Raw genomic sequence first — 26,837 nt, forward strand, 5'->3', positions numbered from 1 at the left:
GTGAGAGAGCATTCGGCGCTGAAGTGTGTCAAAACTGACGCTGCGGCTTGACTGGAATTTCAGGAATATATTTTACTTAGCCGGACAGGACGGAGACCTGCTTTGAGGCGTGCATCTTGTACGAAAAGCAAGACTGTTTAAGTTGTCAGGTAGGATACATTCATGTTTTAAAGAGTCGGCGGTTGAGCTGTTGTATAACACTTTCCATTGACTGCATTGTGACCAGTGCTCAAAAACAAATTTGTGTCGTGAACAGAAAGTGATGTCCATAAAGATGCACGGTCGCATATGTAAAACACATCGACTCGGTCATATATATGTCAAAGATGTTTATTTTATATGTATTAAACTTAGGCGTTGCATAACTGTGTCAGCGATTAGGTCATCTCTGGTCAGTGCTCCAGAGCAAAGCCCTATATATCACTACAGTTTTGCCCTCCTTGTTTACCTCAACCAAAAAAAGTCATATAACTTTTAAAATTTAAATGCACCCTAATTACTGAGACTGCAATATTTTAGACTAAAAGTATGAGGCAAGAACTTGTAGTTATGAGCCAGCCTAATAGCCTCATTGTCGTGGCAAGCCATTTTAACATTTATTCCTTAAAACTAGTATCTTTTTTTTATAACTAGTACTTATTTTTACACGTCTAGTAATAAATTCAATACTAATAACTTTCCCAATTTCACTAGCAGCTATACATTACTGTCACTTTGAATACTAACTATTATGGATTCAGTCACTTATTTAAAAATGTTATTAGTAACAACTGGAATAGATTCTATAGTTTAATAAATAAGTGTTATTATTCAGTTTGTTATAGGATAACTGGAATATATGCTAGGACTTATTTTAGTAACTAAGAAATATTTGTTTAGTTTTATAAGGAATCAGAAATAGTTTCTAATGAATAAGTGTTATTGTATATTGTATTATGGAATAGTTCAAATGTAAAAGTTACACTAAATTACTTACTAGTAATAAAAAAAAAGCTATACTGGTAACATAAAAGTAGATACTGTTAATAAAATAATAAATGTTTATATAGCTTGCCATACATTTCCCTCGCTAAAATGAATGAATCTCAACTTCATTTACTGTAACCTATGGGTCTGGATGTGGTAATTATATGTCATTGCAGGCTGTATATATAATTGTCACGAGTAGAGTCATGTATGTTAGATAATGTCTTTCTGTAACGCATGCCTCTGATGCATAGTTCAAACTTATGAGACAATGAATGAAGCACTTATTGCATGTGTTTTAGTTTGCATTAATTCATAAAATTTAAATCAAATTCCCTGCTAGTATGTGGTCATTTCAACTAAGAATACAGGAAACCTATATTTCTTTAGGAAAATGTTAGGCAGTAATTGTCACGAGTAGAGTCATGTATGTTAGATAATGTCTTGCTGTAACACATGCACAATTCAGACTTATGCATGAGACAATGAATGAAGCACTTATTGCATGTGTTTTAGTTTGCATTAATTCATAAAATTTAAATCAAATTCCCTGCTAGTATGTGGTCATTTCAACTAAGAATACAGGAAACCTATATTTCTTTAGGAAAATGTTAGGCAGAATCAGTCAGTCACCATTCAGTCACTCAATCACTCAGTTACCATTCACTTTCAGTGGATCTTTTTGCAATGAAAGTGAATGGTGACTGAAACTGTCCTTATGCTTAATCTCTCCTTTTGCGTTCCACAAAAGCAAAAATGCCATATGGGTTTGGAACAACATGAGGATGAGTAAATGCTGACTGAATTGTTATTTCTGGCTGTGCTTTGCTCTTAAATTGATTTTAAAAGAGTAAATATAGCCTGAAGTTGGCAGTTGTCCACTTATGTTGCAGCTTATGCCGGGTAGTTGAGCTTGAAGTCAGATATGTGGAGGCGAGGAGGGGGTGTTTGCTGGCTATTAAAACTGACCTACTCCTTCAAGAGGTGCTCCAAATACCTTAATCTGCCTCTAATGTATCAAGCACATAAACTTGCATATGCATTGACATACAACAAACTATCAAAAAAGACAACATTTATTTTTATAGCACTTTTCACAAAACACATTTCAGAGCAGCTTTACAGAAAATCATGATGTTAATATCTCAATATGTTCATGCCTTATAGTTACATTGAGCAGCTGGGCAATAAAATTACATAATTGCAATATACATGGACATACTTATATATCCAATCCAACTTTATATAAAGAGTTGGGTAATAATATAAGTACATTTATTTAAATTAAAAATTCTTTATTTTTCAGCATATTCATCTCCCTAGTCTTTTTCTCAAAGCTGACCTCTAATTGTACTCATACTTTTTTGGCTTTTTTGGCAGTCATTTCCCAAAATGTTTTGCTTGATGTAAGGTAATTTGCATATTTAGCTATTTTCATTTGCATGTTGTGATTTGTTCCATTTAAATTGTGCAGGTTGAATGAAAAGTAATAACTGTTTGCAGTCTTTAAGATGTTGTCTTTCAACATCTGCTTTGATTTGTCAGATGATGCATTTTTAAATATCGGGAGGTAGAATGTCAAATTTCTTGCTTGTCTGTCTTGTATTTAATCTATTTTTCCTGGCTAAGACAGTAAATGTTCCACAGCTTGATCCAAATGAGAACCTAGAGACGTGTAATTGTTAGATCTATTTTGGTACTAGAGATGCTGGAATAATGGTTAGCATGCAGCACTGATGTAATCAGGAAGTGACCTAACAGTAGTTGGACACACAAATAATCTTAGTTTCTGATACTAGATAAGATATGGATTCTCATTTTAACACCTACTATTAAGGGTAAATGTGTACCCACCTTAAATTGATTCTGTAACAACTGAAATAAAAGATGCTTTGCGTTTATCTGTGTGAGTGGAAACACTGTCTTTCTTTTAAATACATGCTGTAGGGCCACCCGGGTCATTGTTGAACTTCGCACCTCTGGCTATAGAAGAGATAGTGTAGGCGAGGAGTTTTGGTGATGTGTCTGATATCAAGACTCGCTCAACAAGAGCCTGAAAGCGTTGGCAGTTGAAATGGGATTGGCTGTTGCAGTAGGAGGGTAGGAAGTGATGACGCACGAAGGCTGTCCTCGGGTGCATTTTTATGTATTTAGAGACTATTTTTGGCAGGGTGCCACACGCATAGTCCATCAAGCCAAAGCTTTCGTTAATATTATCTTTCCAAGTTCAACTTGAGTTTGTTGAGTGGCTCAGTAGATGAGAAACATCAGTCATGGACAGTCATGGAATTAGAATATGCTGAGGATGTGCTTGTTTTAAACTACAGTTTTATTGCAAGTTTTTTGTGATTGCTTTTTTTCTTTAAATTAATTTAATAGTATTATGTTTAAAGTTGTGTACATTCACATTATATGAAGAATGCTATCATATTTGTAGCCTCATAAAAGTAATTTTATTCTGGATGGAGCCGGTTGTCACCTGAATACTACGGGTGTAGTGCAACTTTAGGTTATTTATATAATTCTGTAAGAATGTAATTGCAGTCAAAGCGAGTGCGGTTTCATTTGTGGCAAACTTTCAACTATTACAAGTGTTTGGCATGCAAATTTAGTTTTTACTGCATTACATAATTGTCTAGTGCAGGCGGAATATCATAGGCAGGGACCTCATACACTGCACTGTCATATATCATTCTCTGTATGCCTTTGATTTTATCAGTCTGTAACTTGAGAAAAGCCTCCCTTTCCCGAAATGGGTCTGACCCACACAAAGCAAGTGAAATCTCTGCATATGAGCTTTGAGATAACACAGTTGTGATTTCCCTTGAGGGGCTTTCCAGCTGCTAACCTGGCCCTGCCACTTTCACCTTCTCTGGTGCCCATCTGTGCACCTAAAGTCGGTGGACAAGTAGGAGTGTAGATAAGTAATTGATTGATTGCGTTTTTCCTGGCCAGAGAGAGAGAAAGGTCTGGTTGAAACCAGTTGTGGCTGGATATGCTTGTTGCGTTCTGTTGTAAAGTGGGTACCAGGATAAAGGTTTGGCCTTTGTTCACTTTGCACACACATCTTGAGTTGGAGATCCCAGAAACTTCAAGAAACACTTCCTGATGTTACTGTATTCATTCGCTCACCTATCTGAATTTCTTTTAGAACTGAGGGCTTGAAAGGTCTCAAATACTCGATTGTGCATTGCAATAATTCATGGAGTAAACAAAACATGCTGAATTTAGGTTTAGCAGAAGGATGAGACACTTACACAATCTAATCTGGAGGTCTCCACACCTGTCCTTGTGTAACCCCAATCACACGTGTCTTCTTGGAAAGATGTGGTTAACTATAGCTGCCTGCTGCCTGCATTATTACCAAACAGCTGTTTACAAGGACACTTTGGAATGACTACCACAAAGACCTTATATAAGGCTAGGCGACACTCAAGCAGCTACATCATTACATCAGTTCTAATGAGTCACAATGTAGCTTGTTGAAAGTTAATTAAGCTGTGTGCAGGTCATTTTTTAATGACAAGTATGCTTGCTTCTTGTTTTCCAAAGTAAACTTTAGAGCGACAATGGCATATTCATTAAAGTTTTCACTGACTGAATTAGGTCAAAGTATGTAGTTAATCAGTAAACATTTCTCAACACTAAGGTTTTTCATTCATTCATTCAAATTATCAATAAAAAATAACAAATAGTTATGTTAATATTTGTAGTTATAACAATTTTACATTGTTTTTGACATATGTAACCTTGCATTCTAATAATTAGGGTTGTTGCAACACAAAAAAATGTACAATTTCACAATTCTCGACTCAAATTTTGATACCCCTGTAAAAACTACTAGGCTTACTAATATTTGTCCATTCAAGTACGATAAGACGAAAAATATAACTCAGTTTGGTACTCATCCTCTGGTTCACACATTGAGTTTTCTTTTGCATTTTCCTGCACTTTAATTGTATAAAATCACTTAAATATTTACATTGGTAATAGTTAAAAATGTACTAATGATAAATTTCAGTTTGGACCAGTGAAATTTTCATCAACTGCCCCGAGTACTAAATATGGTTTATTTTTCGCTCTTCAACCAGTTTAAAAAAATTGGAGAGCTCTACTGATAATCAAACTAAAAGCATATAAAACTAGGCTGTGTATTGTGGGTCTGTAAATTCATGAATCTGTAAATATGATCAAATCTCAACACGTTCCAAAAGCACAAATGTGTGTCAACAGATTGTGTAGTACAGCTACAGCTTAAGAACGGTTTTCCTGTCACATGCTACTCTGAAATAGTGCATTTCTAAGCCATGACCTGATGGCACAGGATTCGCGCCATGACATCATGGAGCACAGACATCAATCTCTGTGTCTAATCTTTTTCAGGACTGGTGAACTGTTTTTGTCTCCTGGTAAAGTTCATGAAAAATCACATTGGTGTGCAGGTTTTTTACAGTGTGTTTTTACTTTACCTTATAACTTTAAACCCTGACCTTAAACCCAGTTCAGTCTTCTTTGCCCTGCTAAATGTCTTGTTTACAATTGAAATATACATATACATTGAATTGTATGTTATATACTTTTGGTTTTGATGCCAAGTGCTGAAGTGCGTCCAAGGATGTTCGGATGCTTGAAGTTCAGTATGATTTGAAATCTGTGAAGTATTTGAAACCACAAAAATAAATGCATAGTATTTGTGACATCACATAATTAGTTCTAATTGTGTTGAAATGTGAGCATTTGAGGAATATGAACTATTTGCATTCAGAGCTGTCTGTGAACTTATGTAAGTCCTTATATAAAGCATGTAGTAGCCCATGTGCCATTGCTACACATTCAGTTACATAAATTACATAAACATGATACTGAGTTATAAAACTGCCTGCAAGGTGGTTATGTGGTTCATGTTTTATATTATTAGGTTTAGTGTTTTGTATTGTTTTTGGTGCAGATTGAAATATTAAATTTATGTTGTTGAGTTTTGGAATACAATGAAAGATGCTGAAGACCAGATAATACTATGCAATAAATGAATTCGCTACAAGCCTGTATAATTAACCTGCATAAGTTGTTCAACTTATGGAAAGCTTGTTCTTGTCCCATTTATCTTTCTTGACTTCTGTCTTTCATGTGTTGTAGACAAACACGACCGAATTCAGCCAATCTACTATGGAGTAGCAGTTGTTGGTCCTTAAAGTCAGTGACCTGAAAAAAAAAAAATGCTGAATTGGCAGTGAGATTGTGACTATAGACTTGTGCATGATATTTTTAGCAGGCAAAGTTTGCTTAAGAGGTCAGGGAGGTACATGAATTTGCCTTGTAATGTAAGGGTTTTGAATACTGTTGGCTTGATTGCTCTGAATTGCATTACATAATTTGTCTCAGATTTATGGTAAATATATAATGTATATAATTGACATTGCAATTTTTTTATTATTTACACTTTGTTTTTCATGTTTATATGCTAATAAGAAGATAGCAAGAACTTAATAATGTTAGTTAGTCTAATAGCTACACACATAATTATAATGTGTTCTGGTAAAATGTTAAATTTGCTTTGATGTGCTTCAAAATTAGGTTTCGAATGGTTTCTTCCATTTAGTTTTTACCAATCACTGCAGATAATGTTTTAGCCAATGTACTGTTCCCAATAGTACCTATATGATTTAGAAAGAGATATCAATATAGGTCTGTCAGTTGTAATTATATTAAAATGCAGTGTTCTGCTTTATGGCCCCCAGGCAGAGTATATCACAGGAAAGTTCACATTAATGGCTAATAATGTGTCATTTGAAGGTCACATCTCTAGATCACCTGATTTATATGACTTTAAGAAGGACATTGGTCCTTAAAGTCAGTGACCTGAAAAAAAAAATGCTGAACTGGCAGTGAGATTGTGACTATAGACTTGTGCATGATATTTTTAGCAGGCAAAGTTTGCTTAAGAGGTCAGGGAGGTACATGAATTTGCCTTGTAATGTAAGGGTTTTGAATACTGTTGGCTTGATTGCTCTGAATTGCATTACATAATTTGTCTCAGATTTATGGTAAATATATAATGTATATAATTGACATTGCAATTTTTTTATTATTTACACTTTGTTTTTCATGTTTATATGCTAATAAGAAGATAGCAAGAACTTAATAATGTTAGTTAGTCTAATAGCTACACACATAATTATAATGTGTTCTGGTAAAATGTTAAATTTGCTTTGATGTGCTTCAAAATTAGGTTTCGAATGGTTTCTTCCATTTAGTTTTTACCAATCACTGCAGATAATGTTTTAGCCAATGTACTGTTCCCAATAGTACCTATATGATTTAGAAAGAGATATCAATATAGGTCTGTCAGTTGTAATTATATTAAAATGCAGTGTTCTGCTTTATGGCCCCCAGGCAGAGTATATCACAGGAAAGTTCACATTAATGGCTAATAATGTGTCATTTGAAGGTCACATCTCTAGATCACCTGATTTATATGACTTTAAGAAGGACAAAAGTAGTCATTTTCACTAGGTTACAAGGTTATAGTTAAAGATTCACACACTGAAAGGCTGAAAGCCACGTTTTCACGTGCTGGAGTTTACATAAGCTTATGTGACTTGCGTCAAATATATGGCTTAATAACTGATACTGTCTATTTCATTTTCGGTCCTGATTAACAGTGCCACCAGTGAGTTACTATATAACTGGAAATCCAAAGGTTAGCGGCGGCGTGTCATCACCCTGTAGGTTACTGGGTTACAGTAGGCACTCAGCCAGACATATTAACGTCTCATTGGTGCTAATAATTCAAACACGTGTGAGTTGGGTAGGGCACCAAGTGATGAACCATTGACGTATATATGCCAGGTAGGGCTGGTATTATGGTTGTAGTGTGTGATTATATAAAGGCTATGATTTTGTTGTGACTTTTCTACAGTGGGCAGGACTGCTTTATTTACACGTGAGAACGACAAAGAAACGTGTTTCAAACAAGTCAAGAGGACAAAAAAAGTTCTAATCCAATCAGAATTTAAAGTCAAAATTATGCATTTTTAAATATATAATTCAGTGTATTATTCCAAAATGTGCACTACCATTGATTTAAAAAATATATATTTTAAATAGTGTTCAAAAGTTTGGGATCTGTAAGAATTTTTATTTTTGTTTATAGAAGTCCCTTAAGCTCATCTTTGGTCAAAAATACAGTAAAAACAGTAATATTGTGAAATATTATTACAGTTTAAAATAATGGATTTCTATTATAATATTCTTAAAAATATAATTTATTCCTGTGCTGGAATTACTCCAGGCTTCAGTGTCACATGATCTTTCAGAAATCATTCTAATATGCTGATTTATTATCGATGTTGGAAAAAAGTTGTGCTGCTTAATATTTTTGTTCTTACCTCAAACTTCTGAATGGTAGTATATATTGTTATAAAAGATTTCTATTTTGAATACATTTTTAACTTTTTATTCATCGAAGATTCCTGAAAAAAGAAAAAATTAAGCAGCACAACGGTTTCCAACATTGATAATAAATCAGCATATTAGAATGATTTGTGAAGGATAATGTGACACCGAAGACTGCAGCAATGACTGACGAAAATCCATTTTGGATCACAGAAATAAATTATATTTTAAAGTATATTAAAATAGAAAACCATTATTTTAAAATGTAAAAATATTTCTCAATATTACAGTTTTTTCTGTATTTTGATCAAATAAATGCAGCCTTGGTAAGAAGAGACTTCTTAAAAAAACATATATATATATTATGATTTTATTTTATTCATTTGGCGGGGGGCGGGTTCCAAGTTTTAAGAATAGAATGAATTTCATTGCACCTTTTTTTTTGGCCATTTTCCAATGAGTTTTAATCAACTGACCACAAAGGTAATTTTTGCGAATGAATGATGCGAGACATGTAATCCATTAACATACTCTACTCTCTTTCAATCCTACAATCCTGTTGGGTAAAAGAGTGGTAAGTCACAAATCAGTAACCTGAAGGTGTCCTTCCTTAATATGGCCCATCTCAGTTCCTGACCAGGACCAGAAAACTTGGCTCTGGTCAGAAGACTATTTATTTCTTCAGAGAAAAGGGATAAGAGTTTATTTTTCCCCCTGCCATTTTAATGGCAACATGAAGGGATGAAAACCAGTCATGGCCTGTTGTTGGTCCAGACAGCTGTCTAGCATCTTTTATGTGCACTTGCTGGGATTAATCCTTTGAAGGAAGCAGTGTTTACAAGCCGAAATGCCTTATCTGTTAGGCTAAAGGACACTGGACAGACACAACGAGGGGAGGCCAGGGACACCCACCTTTGAACACTCAGTTTAGGCTCTCTGGGACCAGACAGATGCCTGCCCTTTCTATAGGTTGTACCACAGTAGTGGATCAGAGAGTGTTGTGCATACTTCACTTTGATGTGAGTTTGACTTTTTCAACTTTCGATGTTCTACTTTTGATGGAGAGCGAAGTTAGAAGAAGAGCATGCAACTGAAGAGGTGATTTTATCTCCTGTGCAGTGATCGCGTCCAGATTAGTTTTGTCACATCTTGCCCTGGTTTCTTTTGACGTACTTAAGCATACCTTCCACTTGTCAAAAGACAAGGGTTTCTGATTTTTGAGATTAGGGGTGTGCAAACAAAAACAGACCCAGAGAGTGCACGCATGCCTACCTGATGTATAGTAGACTACTGCATGTGCGTATTTAGAGTTCACGCTTTTACTGCGTGAATTAGTCTATTAAAATACATTTAGAATTCCCCCAAAATTCAAGAATAGGTGGCAAAAATGCCCCTGTATGACTTTTATATTATGTCTCATCTGACTTGCATTTTAGACACAAAGGTTCCTGTTTTTGCTGTATTTTGACAACGAAAATAGTTCCAAACAAAGCCACAGCAGAACTGTTTTGTGTCTCTAAGCAACGCACAACAGTGGTTCGTTACTGAATCAATCAGCCGTTTGAACGAATTGGTTGAATGAATGACTCAATGACTCACTCATGCAGTGATTTGTCTGGCGATGTTAGGTATTATTATTTAAAGTCTTTGTAAATGCATCTAAATGCCACATCCGATGCAGATTCTGGGCCACCGCTGCATTGCAAACACAAATTTTGTTGATACTGATTTCATTTGATTGGTAACAGCCCTGTAGTGTCTTAGAATTTGAATTTATTGATTAAATCTAAGAATTTGCCACAAAAGATGGTGCATACGTTTAATTAGGTATGAAAAAAATTGGCCTTATAAAGGTAAAAATGCCCATAAAAGGTAAAAATCAGTTTAAACTTAAAAGCTATTTTCTGTTACTCCTGCAAACTAACCACCGCACATAATATGAAGAATATCAAAAGCTTTGGGAGTCAGCTGTCCACGGCTGTCCTAAACCTTTCAAAGTACCAGCAAAATAACATGCTCGGCAAAATATCGTCTAATTATCGTTATCAACAAAATTCCAGAAATCATTTTTTGTCATTATCACACACCCCTATTTGAGATGGAAAATTTCAGATGATTGACTCATTTTCTCTCTGTGTTTATTCCCGTAGAAATACAAATGTCGTCTACATTCCCTCTATGCTCCCCACCATGAATATGGGTTGATCTTCTGGCTCCTTGCTTCACTTCTTCAAACCTATTCCAATGTCTGAGGACTCAGAATCCAAACCGTACCTGTTCTCCTCCCTGGAGGGGCAGAGTGAAGCAGCCGGATGCAGTTCAATGTCGACGCTGCATCGTATGGGCAGTTTCGCGGAGGGGACCAAACTTGGCCTGGCATCTGAAGGTAGCGACAGCAGCCAAGACACTCCCGCCTCACCCCACAACAAACGGAAGATGGCCCATTCCCTCCATGAGGATGTGGAGATGAAGAGCAGCAGGTCCAGTGGGAGTGGAACAGAGTCTCATGGCAACGAGTCCCATGGTAATGATTCCCATGGAAATGAGTCCCATGGCAATGAGTCTTCTGGGAGTTCCAATAGCCGAAGCAAGGATTTGGCGCTATTAGAGTCATTGGCGAGTAACAAAAGGTAATTTTGTTATATTCTGTTTGTCTGTATATTTATGGGTGCCTCAAAGGCCCTGTGTGCATCCCAATCAGCTCAGTAGGCAGGGCACTGATCAGGGAGTCAGCCATTTTAATCTGGCTGTCTCAATCGCGCTGGAATTTTCACTCCCTAAAAAAATCCCACAATACACTGCAAAAACCACTATGACCCCCTACCAGAAATTACGCCACATTCTGAAACGCGAAACATAAAATTCACAAGCCAACTAAATAAATATAATAGACACATGATAGAAGATCTGAAAAGACAAACCATTTTTTTTAAGTATATTTTACATCACTAGACAGGTAATGAACACATCTTGTTAAAGGGGGGGGGTCTAATGCTATTTAATGCATTCTGAGTTACTTACACTGTTAAAGAGTTGGATTCTCATACTAAATATGGCCACGGTTTCAAAAAATGGTTTGGACGTATGATAGAGTATTTCTGTGCCAACTACACTACTTCCGGGTTCTGATAAGTCTCGGAAAGTTTTTTTTGAGTATGGCCCTGTATAACGTCATGAAGGGTGTAATTCCTTGTATGGGCACTTCTCCCGGAAGAGCGCGCCCATACAGCAAATAGAGCGAGAGCAAGTGCACATTGTTGTTGAAGTGCGCTAGCCAGATGGGATTTAAACTTTGCTGGCTGAAATCGTAAGTTTGGTTTGAAGACCCTACCCTCAAATAAATCAGGAAAGTGGTCAAAAGTGGCCAAAAGAGAACAGCAGGTGTAAACGGGATCAACTTGTAATCCGATCAACCAAAACACATTTAACACCAGGTGTAAACAGGGCCAAAATGTTTGACAATAGCTAAATGTACCCAGAACTGATTATTCTGAATCTGTATACACTAACATTCAAAAGTTTGTTTAAAAAATAAAATCTGTAAAAATAGTAATATTTCGAAAAATGATTACTATTTAAAATAACCGTTTTGTTTTATTCTGAATCTACCGTTCATAACACTACTGTTCAAAAATTTGGGGTCTGTAAAGGTTTTTGATGTTTATGAATAAATTAATTTATGTTTATGCTCACCAACGCTGCATTTATTTGATCAAAGGTATAGTAAAAATAGTAATATTTAAAAAAATATTATTACAATTTAAAATCAATTTTTTTCTATTTTAATGTATTTTAAAATGTATTTTTTTCCTGTGATACAAAGTTGATTTTTCAGCATCATTACTCCAGTCTTCAGTGGCACATGATCCTTTAGAAATCATTCTAATATGCTGATTTGCTGCTCAAGAAACATTTCTTATTATTATTAGTGTTGAAAACAGTTATGCTTCCAAACTTTTAAAAGGTAGTGTAGTGTGCTTATAATGGTCTAGGAACTGAACTGTAGTTGAGGGCAAAGTTCTGCTTCACCAGCATTTCACCTTTCAGGACTACTGCTGCCAATTTGTTATTTACATTTCACTATTGAGCATTTTACAGTCTTTATATAGTTATGATTGTAAATAGCATTTTTTTTTCTTTGGAACTGATTGTGCATAGATAAAATATCTTTGCAAAGTTAACGTATCCTGCTGTGTGACATGCCTACTATTGCCATATATATAAACAACATTATGTTAATAATTTTTTAATGATTTGTATGCAGCTATAATAACCTCAAACTGACTGACAGACTACATGCAATATTTGTACTTTTAACAGTGTATAACATTGTTAAATAACATTGTTATTTAATAATATATGTATAACATTAAGATTTATTTCTTGTACGTGTACAAGCATAATTTGGATTGCACAATTTCTAGATTAATCTCCATGGAGACAGTTTGTTTGTTTGACAGTATTGACTATTGAGTCATGTAGCAACCCTATGCCAAGAGGTTGCATGCAGACACTCGTGCAATTTGTTTAACCATTAAAGTGCTCTGGTAGTGTTTTGGTTTGCCAATAGAGGGTAAACCACAGAATCTGAATACCTTTTCATCAACAACAGTGAGTTTTTCTGTCTCCTAAGTAACGCTGACGTCATTTCTAGCCTCTGTTCTCACCTGATTTATTTTTGTGATTATTGTAAGCTCACTGGAAACTATTCTGTGACAAAAACATGCAGTGACATTTGATGAATTCTTTGTGTGTATTCAAAGCCTTCAGTTGCAAGGCCAAAACTGTCGTTATTTTTGTTTTCTTCGCGTACAAAAAGTATTCTCGTCGCTTCATAACGTTACGGTTGAACCACTGATGGCAGATGGACTATTCTGACGATGCTTTTCATACTTTTCTGGACCTTGACAGTGTAATTTACTTGGCAGTCTATGGGACAGTCACAAGCCTCCCGGTTTTCATCCAAAATATCTTAAATTGTGTTCCGAAGACGAACGAGGCTTTTACGGGTTTGGAACGACATGGGGGTATGTGATTAATGACAAAATTTTCATTTTGGGGTGGAGTATCCCTTTAATGGGATGCTTCCTTGTGAAGACTTTCAAGAGATTTAAAAATAGAAGCGTGATGATCGTGGTTGCCATAGCAGACGTTCCAGATGTTGGAAGTGGCAAATAAAAAGCTTGACGCTACCATGGTGAAAAGTTGTTGAGATATCTCATTAACACGAACACGTGCGTTATGTTTATTTTTCAGGATTCATTTTGTAATTTAAATATTTGTGCTCAAACAAAGACATTAAATAAAGTCAACAAGAGTTATATTTGGCTCTGCTTCATTGAATTATGATGTTTATCTGCCATGGCCATGTCTAGCCCATTTTGGGGTTTTTTTAATCATTTTATTTTAGATTTTTTATTTTATTTTATTTGAATAATTTTTCATATATTTTTTTTTTTATTTAATTTTATCTTTTTTTTTTGATTGATTGATTGATTTTTTTACAAAACAAAGCCTGGTATTGACTACAGAATATATTGTGAGGTTGATGGCATTAAATTAAATCCATTAACTAATATATAAAAACTTTTGTACTTAAGCTGTGTTTAAATGTAGATAACAGACTGTGGTTGTTGAATTTTCCAATGTGTTTCACATGGCATTACAGCATCAATTTATTTTTGGCTAAAAGTGTAAGTATGACTGAACTATTAGTTATTTCCTCCTCATAAGACAAAATTACAGAATTTAGTTTTCTTTCAGGCAGCATAATGCGTCAGAATGCTGTAAGGTCTCTCAGGACACTGTGAAGTATCATTATCACATGATACCCAAATATGAATGCTGTTCAAGAAATGAATGAGACAAAATAATAATAAGAGGAAATTAAGTAAATAAATAAATATTTTAATATCACAATACCATATTATAAATTTTGATTAAAAATATTAGCACCTGTCGTTGCCAGTAGCCTCATGGGCAGCGGGCTGACATATACTGTATAGCGCCATTGCGCTTCGGGCGGCCCGAGTTCGAGTCCCGGCTCACAGACCTTTCCTGACCCCGCCCCCTCTCTCTGTCCCACCTCACTTCCTCTCTAAATACTATCCTATCCTGTCTGGTAGGATATTACTTAAAGTAATAATAACAATAATAATAATAATATTTATAAATTGACCTAGAAATCTGGAAACATTTATAGACTGCTTTATAACTTTCGCACTACCAGAGCTGGCATTTAAGTCTGTCCAAGTCTTTGGATCTAATCATCAGAACATCTTTTTTCAAACAATTTTTCATTTCAAGTTTTGGCATATTATTAGCATAGTTTTCTAGACAGCTAGTATAGTAGTATCCATTCTGAAAAGGAAATTGGGTGGAAACTCTGGACAGCTGTAGTGCCCAGCTCCATCAGTGCGTCACTGTAAGTATTTCCCAGACATATGCGCCACGGTTTCCATTGATAACGTACTGTTTGTTCTTGTGTACAGGACGGGTGCGGTCCAGTGAGAGCTCTAGAAAAGTTTAGAGTTTCTGCCTTTCGTTAGTCTTTCTTTCTCTTCTACAACTTTTTTCCTTAGCTAGCAGTCAGTCTTTGACTTTATAAAAAAGAAGAATATATTGATTGTTCTTGAATTTGAATTGTTAGTCTATCTATCTATCTATCTATCTATCTGTCTGTCTGTCGTTCATCCTTTCATCTCTGTCCGTCCATCCATCCATCCATATATCTATCCGTCCGTCTGTCTGTCTGTCTGTTGTTCATCCTTTCATCTATCTGTCCGTCCATCCATCCATCTGTCCGTCTGTCCATCCATATATCCATCTGGCCGTCTGTCTGTTGTTCATCCTTTCATCTATCTGTCCGTCCATCCATCCATCTGTCCGTCTGTCCATCCATATATCCATCTGGCCGTCTGTCTGTTGTTCATCCTTTCATCTATCTGTCCGTCCATCCATCCATCGTTCATCCATCCATCTGTCCGTCTGTCCATCCATATATCCATCTGTCCGTCTGTCTGTTGTTCATCCTTTCATCTTTCTATCTGTCTGTCCGTCCATTCATCCATCCGTCTTTCATCCATCCATCCATCTGTCTGTCTATCGTATCGTTGGACTTACTTGATTTAATCATGGACATTGGAGCCACATGAATCAATTAATAACAGTTAAACAAACATAATTTGTTCACAGTCTGACCCAATTAACTAGTCTCAAAGTGATTTTCTTTGGTTCCATGACAATTAATTTTTTGAGTTTCACATATTTTGTCACATGATTTAATTATAAGATTGCACTAGATAGCTAAGAAGCTATGAGTTAATAAAAGACAGATGGCAAATTCTGCCATTTATTGGGATGTATTGGCCATCATGTTCTCCATTGTCATCAGCCTTTGAAAAACCCATAATGGTCAATTATATTAAATTCTTACATTCCTGTACTAGTATACCTGTTCAAGTGTGTTGAAGGCTAAGTCAGCATGTTATAAGGCCACGCTTCCTTGCATGTGTAGTTGTATAAATAATCTTCTAAATTCTCCAATCTCATTAGCCTCCTGAAATGACTGACTGTACCAGTAGCATCGAAACACATTGCCCTGCAAGACTAACACAGATGTGCTTTATATAATTAACTCACCTACAGCTAAGAAGTGCAACATGTGAAGCCCGTTTCTATTCAAAGCTACTTAGTGGGCTATTTATAATCACTCCTGGTTTATTTATGTTCCTCAGCATGTCACCTGCAGCTGAACTTTGGACTTGTTATAGTATTAAAGTTGAGCGGTTTAATCCACTTTGGTCTGTCTCAGTTAACTACTGTACTAGAAGCCTGCAATGCAAGCTATTCATAGCTGTGCTAATGGTGGCCTGGCTGGGAAATGACACATGGCGTCGTGTTTTTGTGGTAAAGTAAGGATAGTGGACAGGTGAAGATTGTATAACTGAGATGGAGGGCAATGTCCAAGTGACCTCCATGTGGAACAGGAGCACCTATTTTCTGTTTAATTTTCCACAATGATTGAAAATGTTTTGTGAGAATGAGGTTTTGAGCTGAAGCTACTGCTTGATTTTTCTCTTGCAACAGCCGGTCCTGACTGGCTTCAGCTGGCATACTGAATTAATCATTTCTAAATAATGTCGTCATGTTCGTTGTGTGGATACACTATGTTTCTGAGTCAAACCTGATGTCAAACAATTTGAGATTGATGCAGATATACAGTATTATGTGTGTGATTCTTTGTTGGTTTGGGCCACTTTATTAATTTTATACTTCATTTAAGCACAATTGTAAAGCAATAAAGGGTATCATACCTGACAAAATGACATCTGCGGAGATTACTATTCATAAAGGATTTGTCTGTAGTTTATGACTTGTTTTATGATGGCTTCATGTGTCTTCACTCTTTTTACAGCTCCAACTCTCATAGTCCTTCACCGCCCAGCAGCATGAACGCCTTCAGCCTTCTGAGCGCCAGTTCAGAGCAGGACAACCCATCTTCCAGCGGCTGCAGGTTAAACATGAACACACATGACCCTTCTACCAGTACTTTTATTTTATTTTATTTTATTTAAGTTTTATATGAAGTTGTTCTGGACCCATCAATAAAGAACTACTTTTTTTTTTTAGCCAAACATTTTTATATTTGCTACAAATATTTATTTATTTTCAAGATGTTTACAAAATAACTTGAATAATTTCATTCAAACTTGATGTATTCTGTACTTTGCATATTATCATTATCATTATTGTTATATTTAGCAGTAGAAGAGAATGATGTGTTTAGAATGGGTTTTATTGCTGACATATTTGTGCATGTGTTTTTTGGGCACCTGCAGTAGCGAAGAATCCGCCAAGGCGAAGACACAGAAAGAATTGCTTAAAACTTTGAAAGAGCTGAAGCTTCATTTGCCGCCGGAAAAGCGGAACAAGGGCAGCAAGTCGACGACGCTCAACACTCTGAAATATGCCCTGCGCTGCGTCAGACAGGTGGAGGGTGAGCAGTACATTATGATGTTCAGTATATCATTACATAAGTCATCCCTAACACTTGCCTGACCACAGGGACATAGTCTTACTGTCTAGTAAATTATCAATATATTTTATGAGTTTTATTTTGCTTGCAATGCAAATGAAGCCTAGGTGCATATAACAACAAATTTAAGACCAAACAAGTCCATTGGTAATACAAGCAATATTTCAGGAACTCTTGGTGAAAATCATGTCACATGATCAGTAAGCTGATCAGTTTTATGTCTGTCCATTTTTAGATTGTGATTTTACAATGCATATCTCAATTAATAATAATCAGTTATTGTGTAGGACTTCATATATATTTTGGTTGTGAAATATGACAATATATCTAATACAGGATTGGTTTTCATTAAATGTTATGCATGAATTAGTGGATAGAACACAAGTAACCAGTCGAACCTGAGCTAATACACTACATGTGTTTTTCATGTTTTTTATTATTAGGCACATATCACATACTTAATTGAATTGGCTTAATGCATTTATTTTGACATTTTTATTTCAGCAAATGAAGAATACTACCAGCTGCTTATGATTAATGATAGTCAGCCATCGGGGCTTGACGTTTCATCATATACCATAGAGGAGATAGACAGCATCACCTCTGAATACACCCTCAAAAACACAGTAAGTATATGTTTTCAATTTATTTTTCAAATTTTTTCTATTTATGAATGTACATTTATTTATTCCAGTTTATCTGTTAGTTATTTTACAGAAACACTTGCATGATTTCATATTTCAGTTGTTCTTTTTCGTAATCATTGATCATGGGATCTATGTTTTACAGGATATCTTTGCAGTGGCGGTGTCACTCATCACTGGAAAGATTGTCTATATTTCAGACCAGGCCGCCTCCATCTTGAACTGCAAACAGGACGTGTTCAAGAATGCTAAGTTTGTGGAGTTTCTTACACCGCAGGACGTTAGTGTGTTTTATAGATTCACCACACCCTACAGACTGCCGTCTTGGAGCATGTGCACTGGCGCAGGTACGACACACACATCAGTCATAATAACTATAGTTAAGTTAAAACAGAGACATACAAGAATCAACAATTAATAATAATCAGTTATTGTGAAGGACTTCATATATATTTTGGTTGTGAAATATGACAATATATCTAATACAGGATTGGTTTTCATTATTTGTTATGCATGAATTAGTGGATAGAACACAAGTAACCAGTCGAACCTGAGCTAATACACTACATGTGTTTTTCATGTTTTTTATTATTAGGCACATATCACATACTTAATTGAATTGGCTTAATGCATTTATTTTGACATTTTTATTTCAGCAAATGAAGAATACTACCAGCTGCTTATGATTAATGATAGTCAGCCATCGGGGCTTGACGTTTCATCATATACCATAGAGGAGATAGACAGCATCACCTCTGAATACACCCTCAAAAACACAGTAAGTATATGTTTTCAATTTATTTTTCAAATTTTTTCTATTTATGAATGTACATTTATTTATTCCAGTTTATCTGTTAGTTATTTTACAGAAACACTTGCATGATTTCATATTTCAGTTGTTCTTTTTCGTAATCATTGATCATGGGATCTATGTTTTACAGGATATCTTTGCAGTGGCGGTGTCACTCATCACTGGAAAGATTGTCTATATTTCAGACCAGGCCGCCTCCATCTTGAACTGCAAACAGGACGTGTTCAAGAATGCTAAGTTTGTGGAGTTTCTTACACCGCAGGACGTTAGTGTGTTTTATAGATTCACCACACCCTACAGACTGCCGTCTTGGAGCATGTGCACTGGCGCAGGTACGACACACACATCAGTCATAATAACTATAGTTAAGTTAAAACAGAGACATACAAGAATCAAAAAAAATCTTTTTTTTATTTCACCTAAAGGTGACAAAACACAAGCACAAATGTGCACAGATACGAAAGGCTTTCTGTTTCTTATTCATTAACAAAACCATTGCTAATTATTGAGGCGTCTTTGTTGTTCTTGAATCCATGAAGCAGCAACCAGTATTAGCTTGAGCTGCCAGCTGATTAAGTCACCTCTGAAAGACAAGATGCTGTTGAATTAAACCTGAACTCATCACTCTTGTTTTTCCTCCTTAAAGAGTCGTCACCATCAGACTGCATGCAGGAGAAATCCTTCTTCTGTCGCATTAGGTGAGTGTTTGTGTGTTTGTGTGTTTGTGTGTTTGTGTGTTTGTGTGTTTGTGTGTGTGTGTGTGTGTGTGTGTGTGTGTGTGTGTGTGTGTTGGAGGGTTGGAGGTATCCTGTACACCATCTGTTCACCATGATTTAATTCATAGTTTCCCCTTTTTTTGAATCAGCCTGGGGAAATTAATTCTGGTGAACTTTTGTCCCTGTGAATAGGAAGATTTGATTACTAATACATTTGACATTACTATAAAAAAAACATGCATTCAGTAAACAGTCAATTGCTAATAAAAACACTTGGGTGGTAGAACAGGATTTCTGGAACTTTCCAATTCCAATTGGGAGGGTATCAGTATCTAATTAGTGTAGTCATGGAATTTCAGATTTGACTGTTTAACAATAATATTACGTAATATTACGTATTTTACGATTGTCAAAAGTACCGACGTCGTTACTGAAATTTTAAAAATGTCACGATACCAGCATTTCCCGCTAGCATTTTGAGCGTGTTGAGTGGATTCTTAAATGCCTCTGATCGCTGTGTTCATGTGCTCAACAGATATGTCTGTGATTGGCTACAATGATCATCGCTTGAAAAACATGTTGTAAATACACATCTTTCACGCTCTTCACCAAGCACTTACACAGATACAAAAAAGGCTAAGCGTCCCAGTACTATAGATAATTGCTTCTCAAAGAAAACCAAAACAGATATTGCTGATGGAGGACCGGTAAACGAACAGAAAATTGTCATTCATTCAGAGGAGTATTCCTGATGTCAGCAATTTGAAGCGGTTAGCCAAGCCTCCACAGACAGCGGACGTCCTGAGCGAGATCCAGTTCACGGACCTAAAACGTGTGCCAACTTTATTGAGATTAGGCCATATCAACCAGTAATGTCATTTACAGCAACAGACAGTAGAGCGTTCAGGAAAGAATGATATGCGATTTATGACCGGCCTGAATATAGTCCCACCATTGTTCGAGGCTTTCGTTTCAAGTGTCACGCATTTGGTGGCAATGAGTCGAAAACTGAGACTTTTCAAGTCACTGGATTTGGCAACTGGAAATAAGCCACTGAAAAGTTCAGTGTTCATTAGAAAAGCAACATGCACATTTCTAGTTAAAAATGAAGGGCCATCAACAGACGGGCAAAGCATCGCCACTCAAATCAGCAATGAACAAAGTTCAAAGAGTCAAAACTAGTCCATAGTCTAGTAAACCTTGGCAGCCTCTTTAAGTTACTTTTAACATTGTAATGATACGTATATTTGTAAATATGTTTTTTGTGCATTTTTTCTTGCCTCTCCTCACTCAAGAGTTAAATGCCTACAGATACGATTTTCTAAAAAAAAAATTAACAAAATGAGATTTAAGACAAATTATGAATGAAAACGTGTCCTTTTATTATTTCTCAGACTAAATGCTGCACATTTCTTTGTAAAATTGAAATATGTTAAATAACAAAACTACATTGAAATTTTAAAACAAATCCCAAATCAAATAAATAAATAATAGAAATGAAAGAAATCTCTCTGAAATCTCAAACTCAGGTTTTGCCTGTGCTCTTTGCATTTAAAATTAGAGGTAACCACAGCATTTTAATCACAATCCAAAAAGAAGCAAAAAACAGAACGGTCTGACTTTAGCTTTGTGAAACAATGCTACCTAAAACATCTGAATGAAACAAACAGCACTCTTTTGTTTTTTTCTTTTCTTTTCTTTTTTTTTTTGAGAGAAGCAAAAAACAGAACGGTCTGACTTTAGCTTTGTGAAACAATGCTACCTAAAACATCTGAATGAAACAAAAAGCACTCTTTTGTTTTTTTCTTTTCTTTTCTTTTTTTTTTTGAGAGTGCACTTGTGATCAAACCTACAATTTTTGTGTGCAGGCCAGATCCTAAACCATTTGCAAATTATAAAATTAATGTCTGCTTTAATAACAATTAATTTATGCTTCTTAAAAGACCATTTTATCTAAAGGTTTATACTTAAATGCTTGAAATTAGTTTTGTAGACATGAAATGTGCCTCCGTATGCGTTTGTTTAGAAATCATACTGTTTTAGAATAGATAGGAATGGAAAATCTCACTAGGTTGTAGTAGGCTGCTTACATTGGACAAAGCTGATGTTTATTACCAGATATTTTTGTTGAATGTATGTGTAAATCTCTCCTGTCCTGTTCTCCAGCGGTGGTAAAGAGTGTGAGGGAGATCGTCAGTACTATCCCTTCAGAATGACTCCTTACTTGATGAAGGTTCAGGATATGGAGCACTCTGAAGATCAGTTCTGCTGCCCCCTGCTGGCCGAGAGAGTGCACTCTGGCTACGAAGGTCAGTTCTTTTACACAATCTTCTGTATGTATAATGCATTTTTTTAATCATTTTATAGTAGCATTGAGGAAAACCGAATCATTTTAGCAAATCGATTCATTAGGACAATGAATTAAAGAGAACTGATTCTCTGAATTATTTGTTGTCGACTTAGTAATGTTTCAAGAGGTGCATATTTTTTGGTGTCAAATAAATTTGTTTTTGATTCAGTTATTTAAAGAATAGTATTTTTTAAACACTACCATTCAAAATTTTTATTATGTTTATTCCTCAGCTCCAAGGATCCCCACGGACAAACGAATCTTCACCACAACACACACTCCCAGCTGTGTGTTTCAGGATGTGGACGAGAGGTAAGTGTGCTAATGCTTCACTGTTGACGGACCTGACGATGATTAGCTGGTAACTTAAGCACTGGGTGTTTCACGCAACAGCTGTACCTCTACACCTGATGTTTTCCATTTCTCATAATCATGCATATTAAAGCCAATAACAGTTTTTGTCAGACTAATCAGAATTGTTATGTGATGTTTTCTTGTAGGGCCGTTCCATTACTAGGATACCTGCCACAGGATTTGATTGGCACACCTGTCCTGCTGCACCTACATCCCAGTGATCGACCAGTCATGCTTGGCATCCACAGGAAGAGTGAGTCACGCTGTTCATTCTATTTAGTCTTTGCTCTGTCGATTTAGTTCATTAAAGGTTATGTTTAACTTTTTTATGGGAAGGTGCTTTCTTCTATCTTAATCAGAGAGAACTAGAAGTCTATTGTTTTGGGACAAATTTGGGTGGATCATTTTTTAAAATAAAAAAATGGGTTTTAAAAATTCTATTTGTGAGTAAAGACTTTTTTTTTGTCCCATTAGTCCTCCAGTATGCTGGCCAGCCGTTTGACCACTCGATCCGCTTCTGCGCTCGTAATGGAGAGTACATCACCATAGACACCAGCTGGTCCAGCTTTGTCAATCCGTGGAGCCGCAAAGTTTCCTTCATCATTGGCAGACACAAAGTTCGCATGTGAGTGCATAAGCTGAAAAAGAGAACGTATCTGAGACAAGCTTGATATTTGTTAAAAAATGTAATTGCTGAAGATTTTTTTTTTTTTTACAAGAAATTAATACTTTTATTCAGCAAGGATGCATTAAATTGATTAAAAGTGACTGTAAAGACATTTAAGTGTTGTTCTGTTGATCTTTCTATTCATCAAAAAAAAAAGTATCACAGTTTCCACAAAAATATTAAGCAGCTCAACTGTTTTCAACATTGATAATAATCAGAAATGTTTCATGAGCAGCAAATCAGCACATTAGAATGATTCTGAAGGATCATGTGACACTGAAGACTAGAGTATTTCAGCTTTGCATCACACGGTACAAATTTACTTTTGTGCCTGAAGCAATACGTTTATGTGATAAATCTAGTTAATTTAGATGATTTATTTAGTGAATTTTTTTTATTTTTTTTATTTGTTTCCCCCTTTTTATGTATTTGGTGTATTTTAAATGTATGTGTGTGAGTGTTAAGTGTTGTATATGTGAAGCACCACGAAAGTCTGAATTAATTGCCCCAAGGGGATTAATAAAGCTCTAAACTAAAACTAAAAAACGAAATAGCGACTAGTTTTGCAGCAAAGCTCATCTGGCTGTGTGTAGTGTAATGACCTCTTGCTCTTGCTGCATGAAGACGTTGTCTTGGGTTGTAAGAGTGCTCTCTTGTGTCTCACACAGGGCAGTGTTGTGTTACTATTACGCATGAAGAGCCTCTGAAAGATTAGCACACGAACAGAAGGGAAGCTTCTTACCGTTGTGTTAAAGTAACCACACCAAATAAAGAATATTGGTATTGTTATAAAGCACAGAACGGCACTGAAACCCTCAACAGGGGAGACATTTCAGTTATGTTTTTACTGTATCAAATAAATGCAGCCTTGGTGAGCATAAAATACTTCTTTCCGGAAAAAAACTTTTGAATGGTAGTGTAACTGTAATTTTGTCCATTCTACCAGGGGTCCAGTGAATGAAGATGTGTTTGCAGCTCCAGCTGCAGCTGAGGGCAAATCTGTAGACTCCGACATCCAGGAAATCACTGAGCAAATTCACAGACTCCTGCTGCAGGTACGGAAACTCATTCACAGTGGAAAGAACCAGATTAACCGAGTTTACAGGAAACTGGCTTTTACATCCTGCCACATGATGTCAGAGATTCGTGGATGAGACTGTGTAACAGACAGACTGTAGTTTAGTGTATGATGCCCAATTTTTTCTCAGTAACCATTTACAAAGTTGGCGAAGTTATGATGCCTAGTGTTAAAATCTGGTGTTGTGTACGCCGTCCTTTTGGATGAGAGGAGTGAAAGTCACTGATAAAAACATGTTTTTGTGTGTTGCAGCCGGTACACAACAACGGTTCGAGCGGCTATGGGAGTCTGGGCAGTAATGATCACCTGCTGAGTGTGGCATCGTCTAGTGAAAGTAACGGTAATGGAACACACCTGCGACAAGAGGAAGAGGATGCCAGGAGAGCCAAACCGGTGAGTCACATGATGAATTCTAGTTCAGTGGTTTTTTCAGTGGAGCCATTTTTGAAAGTCAAATGCTTCAAGGTCACTTTTTTATTCATGCATTGAGGCTCTGGTGGATTTATTTGTCTTTGTATGTGTCTGTTTTCTCAGAGGAGCTTTCAGGAGATCTGCAAAGGGGTTCACATGCAGAAAAACCAGGAGCAGCAGTCCAAGAAGAGCCCTACTAGTATGTACAAATATCCTCCACCATCTGTGCACCCTCATCTGTCATCAAAGTCTGTGTTTTTTGGCATGTAGCTCAAATCTGTGTCTGAAGACCAGGGATCCATGATGGAGAGAGATTATATTAACAAATATTACAGATGTGATTTGAACTTTGATTTTAAAACACTTAACATCTGTGGCTGGCACTTACAGGATAAAGGAACAAAAATGCATCAAATCTCATTGAAAAACCCTTCACATGGTTTCCTCTATTGTAAAAGAAGTGCATTTTTAGTTGACTCAAAAATGAGGGAAAAACATCCAGCATTTATTCACAAATGCAGCATGTTAATAATTTTAATATAATATCATAGATTTTATATATTATTTATTTATATTGCTTAAATACACTAGTGTTCAAAAGTTTGGGGTCATTAATTTTTTAGAAAGAAATTAATACTTTTATACTGCAGAGATGCATTAAATTGATCAGAAGTGACGGTGAAGATTTATATTTCAAATAAATGCTGTTCTTTTGAACTTTCTATTCATCAAAGTATCCTGAATTTTTTTTTTTTAAATATTATGCTTTTTCAACATTGATAATAAATAAATAATAATAAGAAGAAATGTTTCTTGAGCACCAAATGAGCATATTAGAATGATTTCTGATTTTTTTTCCCCCCATGTTACAATCCCGATATATTTTTCACACTAGGTCACTAGGCAATTCCAATTTTAATATGACTAATTGCGCAGCCCTTCTGAAGGCCTTTTTTTCTCTGCAGAGTTTCTACAGAAAAGTCCAGTGGCTCGACCCAAAGATTCTGCGTATCCTGTGAACTTAAGAGAGTCTCCTGTGGAGCAGCGTGCAGGCCTTCAAGAGGAGCTGGCCTTCAAAGACCAGACCGTCTACTCCTATCAGCAGATTAGTTGCCTGGACAGCGTAATCAGGTACAAAGACGCAAAGTCACGTCACAGTGAAAACTGATGGTGCATGGACAGAGACTGTCTCGACTCACTTAACCAAATTTAATGCACTTATTGATTCTGTAATGCAAATAGAGTACGAGAAACTGAATTAAGCGTGCCATGAAGATGAATGAACTTGTTTTCATGAGTCGGCAGAGGACATTAGGTTTTGCAGGATGTGAAGTCTCATTAGCGTTCTTTCTCAACAGGATAATCGTGTTACATATTTAGCCTAAAGCCTAAAACAATGGAAAATGACACAAAATCTCAGTTTTAATGAATTTGACTGATGTGTTTGTATATAGTTAAAACATCCCTCTTAAAGTTAGCAAATATTTACTGTAAACATACTGAGATTTTTATTGATGATATTTTCAGTGAGGGAATTCAAAGAGATTAGAAAAAAATTGATAGGATTTTGACAGACGTGTTGTACACTTAAACCACAATAATCAAATGATTGTAGGGTCATAATGGTACAAAACAATGGAATAAAGACAAGTAGATCAGATGGGTTTTTATGTTATATTCAGCCCGGTTAGCCGTTTGTAAACCTCGTTTCATTGATGGTGTCTTTCTCTCTCCATCAGGTATTTGGAAAGCTGTAACGTGCCCATTACAGTGAAGAGAAAGTGCCAATCCTCCTCAAACACAACGTCCTCAAACTCAGACGAAGACAAGCAGAGAGGTGTTGAGAGCTCCATACAAGTGTCTGAAGGTACTGAAACAAATCCACTTTCCAAGATTATTTTGCATAATTGAGCAGGCTCCCAAATTTTTTAATTTTTTATAAAATCCCATTCATTTTCTCCAGAGAGAAATGTTAACAATAACACATAAAAAATGTTTAAAACGGACCTGCCATAAAAAAAAGTTTCACCCCAAAAACGTTTGTAATTTTATTTTTAAGTATTAATTTATTTTATTTTTATTTAATACATTTTTTTAAATTAGCAATATTATATTCTATAAATTCAGTGGCATACGTACGTGCTCTCACACCACACGTTCATTTTCTTACGGAGTGAAAAACATCGCAGAGCAAAGAGGACACAGACAACGCGCTGAGAGACAAGACGAGCAGGTTACTTTTGACAATAGGAAACAAAGTCTCAGCATTCAAATCCTGTTAGTTTTATTAAGAATTTCAAATGATAAATACAGTTTTGGAGTGGCATGCCGATTCACTCTTTGCCTCAGTTCAAGCGAAGCAAGAGTGCATTCTAATTAGCATGAAATAAACATGAATGAACATCCGA

General features: G+C 35.9%; 1 protein-coding gene and 1 pseudogene across 1 annotated transcript; both read left to right on the forward strand.

Annotated features, from left to right (window-relative positions):
* LOC107681445 (macrophage mannose receptor 1-like) overlaps window positions 1–6,158 on the forward strand; it is a 28,023-nt pseudogene extending 21,865 nt beyond the window's left edge.
* Window positions 1–26,340, forward strand: LOC107681446 (period circadian protein homolog 2-like). Its single transcript, XM_016477750.1, has 16 exons — window positions 1–149; window positions 10,512–10,991; window positions 16,778–16,876; window positions 17,202–17,359; window positions 17,903–18,024; window positions 18,188–18,389; window positions 19,500–19,551; window positions 21,736–21,878; window positions 22,153–22,231; window positions 22,420–22,526; window positions 22,748–22,898; window positions 23,887–23,995; window positions 24,271–24,411; window positions 24,553–24,628; window positions 25,395–25,560; window positions 26,169–26,340. The coding sequence occupies exons 2-16, from the start codon at window positions 10,606–10,608 to the stop codon at window positions 26,338–26,340; spliced, it is 2,163 nt and encodes a 720-aa protein (XP_016333236.1). The 5' UTR covers window positions 1–149; window positions 10,512–10,605.
* The last annotated feature ends 497 nt before the right edge of the window (window positions 26,341–26,837 follow it).

This window comes from Sinocyclocheilus anshuiensis, unplaced genomic scaffold, assembly GCF_001515605.1.
Source record: "Sinocyclocheilus anshuiensis isolate Anshui unplaced genomic scaffold, SAMN03320099.WGS_v1.1 scaffold2551, whole genome shotgun sequence".
Lineage (NCBI taxonomy): Eukaryota > Metazoa > Chordata > Actinopteri > Cypriniformes > Cyprinidae > Sinocyclocheilus > Sinocyclocheilus anshuiensis.

Coding starts and splice junctions, on each gene's coding strand:
- LOC107681446 (XM_016477750.1), top strand. CDS start 10,606: ATGTCTGAGGACTCAGAATCCAAACCGTACCTGTTCTCCTCCCTGGAG. Junction 18,025..18,187: donor AATACACCCTCAAAAACACA/GTAAGTATATGT, acceptor TATGTTTTACAG/GATATCTTTGCAGTGGCGGT. Junction 23,996..24,270: donor TTCACAGACTCCTGCTGCAG/GTACGGAAACTC, acceptor TGTGTGTTGCAG/CCGGTACACAACAACGGTTC.